Below are 10,855 nucleotides of genomic sequence, written 5' to 3'. Positions count from 1 at the left end.
TTTTTTATTATACTTTTTCTTCCGAAAAATGAATCGCCTTTTTGGGGGCTTTATCATATTCAAAAACTCCCCATTTTTGGAATATACATAAATCTCCACTGAAATTTACATATTCTAGTGGTCGTGGGAATGGGCGTGGCAAAATGACTCAACAGCGCCCCTTTGAAAGTCAAGAAAATTCAGCCCCTCGCACAGGAATGTCATAGAGACACGAAATTTGGTAGATAAATGTAACATGGGAAGACGCACCAAAAAGTCTCAAGAACCCATACCCTAAAACGTACAGGAAGTCGGCCATCTTGGATCGAAAATGGCGTTTCCTGCTGTTTTTGCCCATTTCCATGCTGCATACTTTAACGAACTCCTCCTACAGATTTCATCCAATTCTCTTCAAACTTGGTCAGTAGCCTCACAAGGCCTTTGGGATCAAAAGTTGTATAAAGCTTTACCGCCGCTCACACTATGTGGGCGTGGCATGGCGGCAAAATATGGCGTCTCGCCATAACACACGAGACTGTATAACTTGACCATACATTGTCCAATCTGTCCCAAATTTCACACACGTGATTAGGGTCCAGCCCTGAACAAACCCACGTGTCAATATTGACACACAGTCATAGCGCCCCCTGCTGGCTATAGGAAGTCACATGTTATGCACCAACCCCGAGCACAGTGGTAGGAGACATGAAATTTGGTACACATAGGGACTGAGCCAACAGCGCCGCGTCCGACGTGCCCTCCCCCGACGGCACCTCCCCCGACGGCTCCACTCTGCGAGGGCCCGTTCAGTACTGCGCGCAGTCCTAGTTCTATTTAATGTTCTTTTAACCCTCTGGAGTTTGGGGCTGTTTTGAGACTATTTTGATGAATGAACCTTTATTGTCATTGCACAGAGTACAAGTACAAGTACAACGAAATTGAGCCATCAACCCGTCCAGAACGCATAATACACCCACAAACAATATCACAAGGTAGACAGGACAGGAAGACAGGGTGAGAAGAGAAAGAAACACAGCACACATGGGGAGAGGAAAGGAGGAAAAAAGCATGAAAAAAACCTCAGCAACATGGCATGGTACACTTTCACAACATGAATAGACTTATGACGTGCAGGGGGGGGGGGGGGGGGGGGGGGGGGGGGGGGGGCAGCATAGCCAGGCGGTCATATCCGGATCTTGCAGCCGATCAGCGCAGCTCACAGACCCGCCTGTCTCGCTGGGGGTATGAAGCGTCGAAGGCGTGGGTTGGGGGGTGGTTGGGGGAGGGGATGTGTGCATATCAGTATATGTGGAAGTTCGTGTGTAGGCCTGAGACCCGCCTTTGTCAAGCACCAAACAGTTCGTCTCAGTTCGCTGGAATAACAAAAGCGATAAGCCTGGACGTTGCTAAGGAGATGACCTTCCTTCCTGGGCCAGAGCAAAGGCAGACAGTTCAACAGGTGGTAGTGGGAGTCGAGAGGGGGGGAGGATGGGATGGTAGTGTCTCGCTACATTCCTCAGCAGGGAAGATTAGCAACGGCCTTCGAGCCAAGGCATTTGTTTGGGGTAAGCCAGATAAGATTGGAATTTGAGCTGTGGGTGGAAGTGGCAGCGATTTTCTGCTACTAATCCTGTCGATGGTAAAAATGTCCCTGCTGGTCTCCAGATCGATCCCTTTCCAGGGCTGCCACCCTTTCCTGGATGGTATCCACGGCGCGGTTTGTGGCCACAGTCTGAGTTCCGACAGCCCTGGCCATACATTCCATCATCACGGGCAGCTTAATGGGGCCTTTTACAGCTGACACCGTTTCCTTTGTGTTTCGATAAACCAGAGCAAAGCCCAATCCAAACAGCAAAAACCCTGTTATCACGGTTCCGAATAGGTAAACATCTTCAGTGTCCTCCAGAGACAGAGGTGCCAGGCACAAGACACGCCACCTGCTCCAGGCGTCCATCGTGTATCCGGCCACAAAAGTCCTCTCAGGACACTCGGGCTCCCCTGACCCCCGACTTCTCGTTGAGAAGATGGTGTCAATTGCGTTAAGAGACCAGTTGATCAAATCCATGGTTTTTGGTTTTGAGAGCAGTGTAGAGAGAGTCTTCCAAGTTAGACAGTAGACAAGACGAGACGAGACGAGAGGAGCGAAGCAGGGAAAAACACAGTGGGAGGGAGAGAGAAAAAGGTGCGACCGCCTCCGTTGAGAGACAAACGAGAAATTTTGAGACTATTTTGGGCCATTTGTTCAGCACAACCTCACCTATATGACCTGATAATTTTTTTATTTTGACTTACTGGATCAACATTTTGAAAACATACAAAAACACACACAAAAATAACACACAAACAAAAACACTTCATTATTTTGGTTGTTTTACAAAAGACATAAAAAACACACAAAAACACACCGAAAACACATACTTTTTTCATTTATTTTTTTATACAAAAAAACACACAAAACACACACAAAAAAAATGAAAAACACACATAAAAATAAGAAAAAAAAAACGTAAAACACTAAAAAACACACGTACACCCTTTTTTTTAAATAAAAGACACAAAAACACATACACTTTTTTAAAATAAAAAACACACAAAAATAAAAAAACAAAACACACACAAAAAATGAAAAAAAAAAAACATATAAAAACCTAACATAAAAATATATAGTAAACACAAAAAATACAAAAACACAAAAATTAAATAAACGCACGAAAATACACAATAATCACAAAAAAACTTAAACATAATAGAATACATGAAATCAGTATAAATCAATAATAAAATGCTGAATGCACACTGCAGAATTGGAAAATATCTATGAAAAATGGAAAATAACACTTTACACTTGGTCGAGGTGTTTTTTTTTTACCATTGCTGAAAAAGAGTTGACGCATTAAATTGGACATGGAAACTTGTGGAAAAGCCAAAACTTTAGAGTTCAGCTGACAGCAGGGAAACATGCTGCTGAACGTTTTTAGGTTCTGACGTCATGAAGAAGTCGTGCTCCGGCGCTTTTGGTGGATCCAGAGGGTTAACTCTAATGTAAAAGTGTTTCTACATTCCTTAATTATTAATATTATCATTATTATTACTTTATTTCGAAACTTTTCTTTCAATACTAATTTAAAGCCTAATATAATATCCAAATATAAAATATAATAATATTACATTTGAAATATTTCTAAAATATGATCTATGCTAACTTTTAAAGAAACAGAGACCATTTTACATGCTTTTATCTCATCACGCTTGGATTACTGCAACAGCCTTTTTACCTGCCTGAAGCAAAAATCCATTTGGCTTATCCATCTTAGCCCCAATAAAGTTATTAACTCTTACAGTTCTACGTGTATTGAATTTTGTTTTGAGTATAGACATCACAGTCTAAATAAACATTTTTATCAATGTGTTGCATGTTCTCATAGAAACACTGAATAATGTATAAAAAAGTTGACAAAGACGTAAACGAAGGACATTTTCACTATAATTTAATAAGTTTTAGTTCGTTTTGTAAACACACAAGACAGTCTCTGTTAGTTATTGTTGTTGTTCTTTTAAAAACTCTTTTTATTTTTATTTCAGTTAATTAAAATGTTTTTCAATTCTAGTTTTCATTATTTTGTTAGTTTCTGTTAACGATAATGACATACGATGGGTTCTGCTCATTTTCTAGAAGAAAATAAACATCTAAAAAAATCAGGTTTATAGAGCTTCATGCTCCAAATGTCACTGTGTGATTATTAAATTCAATATATAGAAGCATTATTTAGTGTGCAGACTGTGTTTTTTCAATGTATTCCATTAAATTAATGTGTTTTTAGATGTATTTTTATGGCATGTTTGATCATTTTGAAAGTTGATGATGATGGTGTGAAACAGAGTTTGATATAAAAACATAATTCAACGTGTTAATGAGACTTAATTTTATTTTTAACCAGTACATGAGGATATTGGTATAATACACAAAAAAAATGCTTTAGACATGCATGAGCTGCTGTTCCATCTCCTCTCTTGGTTCATTTATTCAGGACAAAGAACAATTTGAGGGATGATGTGGTTTCCAGCTGGACATTTTCCGTTTAATTCAACGGTAAAAATGTTCAGTTCAGCATCAAAAGTTTCACATAAAACATTGAGCCTATCCCAAAGAGTTTCCTACCTGTGACAGTGAGGGAGTCGCATGAGGCTTTAAGAGAACAGACCAACACCGGGAACTTTAATCCGACAGCACAATGAGCAATCTGTTTTTATTGAAGGCATAAGACAATCTTATGATGTGGATATTAAAAAGAAAAAAGGCTACTAATAATGCTCTAACAACTTTTATCTTTTCTAAAAAACTACCACTCAGAGAAAAAATTTTCCTGCCTTCGTCTCACCACTAGGGTTTCTCTCCAGTGTGAACCCGTTGGTGTCTTTTAAGGTGAGAACTCCGAGAAAAGGTTTTCCCGCATTGGTCACACCAGTACGGCTTCTCTCCAGTGTGAATGCGTCGGTGGTCTTCAAGGTGAGAACTCTGAGAAAAGGTTTTCCCACATTGGTCACACCAGTACGGCTTCTCTCCAGTGTGGATGCGTCGGTGGTATTCAAGGCTAACACTGTGAGAAAAAGTTTTTCCACATTGGTCACAGCTGTAAGGTTTCTCTCCAGTATGGATGCGTTGATGACTTCTCAGGCTCTGTAGTCGACTGAAAGCATTCCCGCACTGGTCACAGCTGTAAGGTTTCTCTCCAGTATGGATGCGTTGATGACGTTTCAGGTGGTGTAGTTGACTGAAACCATTCCCACACTTGTCACAGCTGTAAGGTTTCTCTCCAGTGTGGATGCGTTGATGACGTCTCAGGCTCTGTAGTTGACTGAAAGCATTCCCACAGTGGTCACAGCTGTAAGGTTTCTCTCCAGTGTGGATGCGTTGATGACTTCTCAGGCGCTGTAGTTGACTGAAAGCAGTCCCACAGTGGTCACAGCTGTAAGGTTTCTCTCCAGTGTGGATGCGTTGATGACTTCTCAGGCGCTGTAGTTGACTGAAAGCAGTCCCACACTGGTCACAGTTGTAAGGTTTCTCTCCAGTGTGGATGCGTTGATGACTTCTCAGTTTCTGTAGTCGACTGAAAGCATTCCCACACTGGTCACAGCCGTAGGGTTTCTCTCCAGTGTGGATGCGTTGATGATCTCTCAGGTGGTGTTTCTGATGGAAAGTTTTCACACATTGGTCACAGCTGTAAGGTCTCTCTCCAGTATGGATGCGGAGATGAAGTTTTAAACTTCCAGCTGTTGAGTAGGTTTTGTCACAGAGCTGACAGTGGTGCCGTTTGAGTCTCTCTCTTCCTTCCTGTTTCAACAGACAGAAAGAAAGAGAGACACGGTGGTGAGATGCCATGGTGGAGGAAGCAATTTATAACCATAAATAATATTTAGAGCACGTCTGTACAACATAACCCTTAATGTTCAAGAGTGAACAGGTGTTACCACCTGCAGGGTTAGACTCCACACAGAAAATGTGTTTGTTATAGCAGTGGCAGAGTGAATTGTTGGCCATCGTCATCATCGTCTCAACTTCTGCTTTTTTCTCTTTCTCACTTCTCGAAATAAAACACCACTTTTGATGAGGTAATAACTAATTCCATACACTTATTCATTGATATAATTTGAAGCTGTATACTTTGAAATAGGAAGTTTATATATATATATATATATATATATATATATATATATATATATAAATAGCTTGGTCTGCATGAATGCTGCACCCATATTATATATGTGTGTGTATTTATTTTTTTTGCCTGACCTACTGCTAACAGATTTCATAGTTTGATCTGAAGTGTGTTCATTGTTGCGAAATAGTAGAAACATTTCTTTTGTTAATTATTTGCATTATTTGCTTTCACTGGCTTTTTTAAATCATCTATCATTATGATATTCCATGAAAAAGGTTGCACTTTTTTACTTACTTAACCAGTCAACTGAGAACCACTGGACTTGATTACCTGGACAAGTCCCAAAATACACTCCACACAAACAGGCACATACAGTAACAAAGGCTATGACACATCAATACAGGACATGACGCTGTATAGGTGAGAAGTGGTTAAAAAAGTTTTCCAAGGTATGTTTTTTAGACTGATGCAGACCTACATCATTGGAAGATATGACAATTATATAATGCTTTCTTTGATTGTTGTACAGTCTGCTGATTGATGATGCCTACATGATAATTTATGTAGCCTATAAAATAATCACTCACTTCTCTGCATTTTGCTGTTTTCAGGTTTCCGTTAATGACATAAACAATGACAAACCTATTTATTAATAGCAAAAAACACAATATGTTGCTGCAAAAGATATTGCAAAGACAGTTTTTATGTTCACTAAAGTTTTATTAAAATTTTAGATCAATCTTCAGTCAAATAGTCGTTTAGTAAATGTACAGCAGTAGGGAAAATACTCCATCCAGGCGCTGTTTCTACCGAGTTTCCGAAATCCCGACTGTCCCTGAACTAACCACGATGACGTAGAGCACTCTAGGCAGAGCTTGGCGTGTGACGTGCTGTCATGGGCGGGGCTTGACCGTCCAGCCAGTCAAGCCCCGCCTCCCGCCGCACACGTTAGTATTGAAGCCGGCCGCAGCCGTTAGTACTTGTTTTTATCTGCAGGGAGCAGAGAAGAGTCTGATTCTGATAAAGTTACACAGAGAAGGAGAAGCTCAATAAACTACTTTTGATTTAACGGGAAAAGAAACTAAAGCTGGAGCTTTTTAGAGCTGATTGATCTGAATCTGATCAGAACAGAGACCCCCCTCCCCCTCCCCCTCCCGAATACACAAAGAAGCGGCGGGAAAATATCGCGGAAAACAAAGTATTTAATGTGTCCCACTCATTTGTACATGAAGCCAGAAAACACGGAGACAACAGAATAAAGTCTGACCTGAACATCGGTGCTATCAGAGCCTGCTGCTGGTCTACTGGAGTCCTCCGGGTCCTGGTTCTGCTCCATTCCGCTGTGTGCTGCCGGTCCTGGTCCTGGTTTCCGTTTGAAGAGGACTCTGTTGTGTTGCTGGGTGACTCTATGCCCCGCCCCCCGCAGCTTCTCATTGGCTGAGCCATGAAACGCTGATCATCCAATCAGAGCAAACTATTTCTATTTAATGTTATTTTAACTCTTTGGAGTTTGGGGCTGTTTTCACACTATTTTTGGTAATTTTTTCAGCACAACCTCACCTATATGACCTGATCATTTTTTCATTTTGACTTACTGGATCAACATTTTGAAAACACACAAAAACACACACAAAAAAACTAATAAATACACCAAAAAAACACACACAAATATACTTTTTTTTTCTTTTACAAAAGACATAAAAAGACAGAAAACACACCGAAAACATGTATGTTTTTGTTTTTTTTTTTACAAGAAAAACACAAAAAAATGAAAAAAAAAAAACATGTACAAAAACACACGTAAAAACACACAAAAATCACAAAAAAACCTTAAACATAAAAGAATACATGAAATCAATATATATATCAATAATAAAATGCTGAATGTACACTGCAGAAATTGGACATAGAAACTTGTGGAAAAGCCAAAACTTTAGAGTTCAGCTGACAGCAGGGAAACATGCTGCTGAACGTTTTTAGGTTCTGACGTCATGAAGAAGTCGTGCTCCGGCGCTTTTGGTGCATCCAGAGGGTTAACTCTAATGTAAAAGTGTTTCTACATTCCTTAATTATTAATATCATCATTATTATTACTGTATTTCGGGGCGTCCAGGTGGCTCACACTGGTAGATTGCTTACCATTAAGGCTGGGTCCTTGCTGCAGCGGAGCCGGGTTCGAATCCGGCCTGAGCTCCCTTTGCCGCATGTCTTCCCCTCTATCACCTGCTTTCTATCTATCACTTTCAATAAAAAAGCAAAAATGCCCAAAAAAATAATCTTGAAAAAATAAAAATTATTACTGTATTTCGAAACCTTTATTTCAATACTAATATAAAGCCTAATATAATATCCAAATATAATATATAATAATATCACCTTTGAAATATTTCTAAAACACGATCTATGCTAACTTTTAAAGACACAGAGACCATTTTACATGCTTTTATCTCATCACGCTTGGATTACTGCAACAGCCTTTTTACCTGCCTGAAGCAAAAATCCATTCATAGACTCCAGATTGTCCAGAATTCAGCTGTTTTAGTTTTAATTTGGTTGTGATTTTTTTGTTTTCAAATTCAGTTAGTTTTAGTTAATTTTTAGAGTTAGTTTGGTAGTTTTAGTTTAGTTTTTATTAGTTTTAGTGTTAGTTTTAGTTTTTTTGTAGTGTGCTATGTGTTTGGTACCAGATTCAAAGAGGTCATAATACATTTTGCCTTTATTTCCTTTGGCTTATCCATCTTAGCCCCAGTAGAGTTATTAACTCTTGCAGTTCTGGGTGTATTGAATTTTGGTTTGAGTATAGACATCACAGTCTAAATAAACATATTTACCAATGTGTTGCATGTTCTAATAGAAACACTGAATTATGTATGAAAAAAGTTGACAAAGAAGTAAACGAAGGACATTTTCAATGTAATTTAGTTACTTTTGTAACCCCCCCCCCCCCCCTCCCTCCCTGTGGCAGGTCATAAGTCTGTTAATGTTGTGAAAATATCGCAGAAAACAAAGTATTTAATTTGTCCCACTCATTTGTACATGAAGCCAGAAAACACGGAGACAACAGAATAAAGTCTGACCTGAACATCGGTGCTATCAGAGCCTGCTGCTGGTCTACTGGAGTCCTCCGGGTCCTGGTTCTGCTCCATTCCGCTGTGTGCTGCCGGTCCTGGTCCTGGTTTCCATCTGAGGAGGACTCTGTTGTGTTGCAGGCTGACTCTATGCCCCGCCCCCCGCAGCTTCTCATTGGCTGAGCTATGAAACGCTGATCATCCAATCAGAGCAAAATTATGAGCTAGGTTACTCACTGACAGGACTGGGTCATTTCAGGGGTAGGAGAGGTCAGAGGTCAGGGAAGGTATGTGGGGGGAGAAGCAGAATAAGGAGGGAGACAGGATGTGAAAGCTTCAGCAGACAACAAAACACACACATAAAGTCTGAAAGATCAGTGAGATGTTCCATCTCCAGATGCTTGGTTAAGGGGTGGTAACCAATGCATATCACAAACAATCACCCAAACCCAAGAATATATGTAACAATAAGGAAGTTTGTAATCACTCTGTCTTGTGGTGCCATCGGGGTCACATTGCAGAGTCCAGCGCTGAGCATTGCATTGGGCTATGATTCTTTCAATAAATGGTTGACTTTATTCATTTGTTTCTGAGTGTTTTGTGAGACCAAGTTTAGAAAAAATAACCCGGGTGAGAGTTAGAGTCTGTAAAAGGTTTACACTCTAACAAAACACATAAAAAATGACAAAAAACACAAAACACATATTAAAAACAAAACAAGTAAAAACACAAAATAACACACGAAAGCCCTTTTTATATATAAAAGTAAAAAAAGACACAAAAACAGACCAAAAACACATACACATTTTTTTAAATGAAAAAAACACACAAAATAATAAAAAAAATATATAAAACACACACAAAAAATATAAAAAAAGATTAAAAAAACACACATGAAAACACAAAAAATACAAAAACACAAAAATAAAAAAACACAGAAAAATACACAAAAATCACAAAAAACCTTAAACATCACAGAATACATCAAATCAACACGTATCAATAATAAAATGCTGAATGTACACTGCAGAATTTGAAAGTATCGATTAAAAAAGGGAAAATGACACTTTACACTTGGTTGAAGTGTTTTTGTTTTTTTTACCATTGCTGAAAAACGGTTGATGCATTAAATTGGACATGGAAACTTGTGGAAAAGCCAAAACTTTAGAGTTCAGCTGACAGCAGGGAAACATGCTGCTGAACGTTTTTAGGTTCTGACGTCATGAAGAAGTCGTGCTCCGGCGCTAAAGGTGGATCTAGAGGGTTAACTCTAATGTAAAAGTGTTCCTACATTCCTTAATTATTAATATTATCATTATTATTACTTTATTTAAAAACGTTTATTTCAATACTAATATAAAGCCTAATATAAGATCCAAATATAATATATAATAATATCGCCTTTGAAATATTTCTAAAATACGATCTATACTAACTTTTAAAGACACAGAGACCATTTTACATGCTTTTATCTCATCACGCTTGGATTACTGCAACAGCCTTTTTACCTGCCTGAAGCAAAAATCCATTTGGCTTATCCATCTTAGCCCCAATAAAGTTATTAACTCTTACAGTTCTAGATGTATTGAATATTGTTTTGAGTATAAACATCACAGTCTAAATAAACATATTTATCAATGTGTTGCATGTTCTCATAGAAACACTGAATAATGTATAAAAAAGTTGACAAAGACGTAAACGAAGGACATTTTCACTATAATTTAATTAGTTTTAGTTCGTTTTGTAACCACACAAGACAGTTTCTGTTAGTTATTGTTGTTTTTTTTAAAAACTCTTTTTATTTTTATTTCAGTTAATGAAAATGTTTTTCAATTCTAGTTTTCATTATTTTGTTAGTTTTTGTTAACGAAAATGAAATACGGTGGTTCTGGTCATTTTCTAGAAGAAAATAAACATCTAAAAAAATCAGGTTTATAGAGCTTCATGCTCCAAATGTCACTGTGTGATTATTAAATTCAATATATAGAAGCATTATTTAGTGTGCAGACTGTGTTTTTTCAATGTATTCCATTAAATTAATGTGTTTTTAGATGTATTTTTATGGCATGTTTGATCATTTTGAAAGTTGATGATGATGGTGTGAAACAGAGTTGGGAGAAAATTGATATAAAAACATAATTCAACGTG

At 38.3% G+C, this 10,855-nt stretch overlaps 1 protein-coding gene across 1 annotated transcript; it reads right to left on the bottom strand.

The window, feature by feature from the left end:
- Positions 1 to 3,937: 3,937 nt before the first annotated feature.
- On the bottom strand, positions 3,938 to 8,785 carry LOC131990119 (zinc finger protein OZF-like). Its single transcript, XM_059355520.1, has 4 exons — positions 8,717 to 8,785; positions 8,123 to 8,126; positions 6,907 to 7,076; positions 3,938 to 5,311 (listed from the first exon to the last, which is right to left on the bottom strand). Exons 1-4 carry the CDS (start codon positions 8,783 to 8,785, stop codon positions 4,361 to 4,363), a joined length of 1,194 nt encoding a protein of 397 aa, XP_059211503.1. The 3' UTR covers positions 3,938 to 4,360.
- Between the last annotated feature and the right edge of the window lie 2,070 nt (positions 8,786 to 10,855).

The sequence above is a fragment of the Centropristis striata genome, chromosome 17, assembly GCF_030273125.1.
Source record: "Centropristis striata isolate RG_2023a ecotype Rhode Island chromosome 17, C.striata_1.0, whole genome shotgun sequence".
NCBI lineage: Eukaryota > Metazoa > Chordata > Actinopteri > Perciformes > Serranidae > Centropristis > Centropristis striata.
This window is presented reverse-complemented; position numbering and strand designations above follow the sequence as displayed.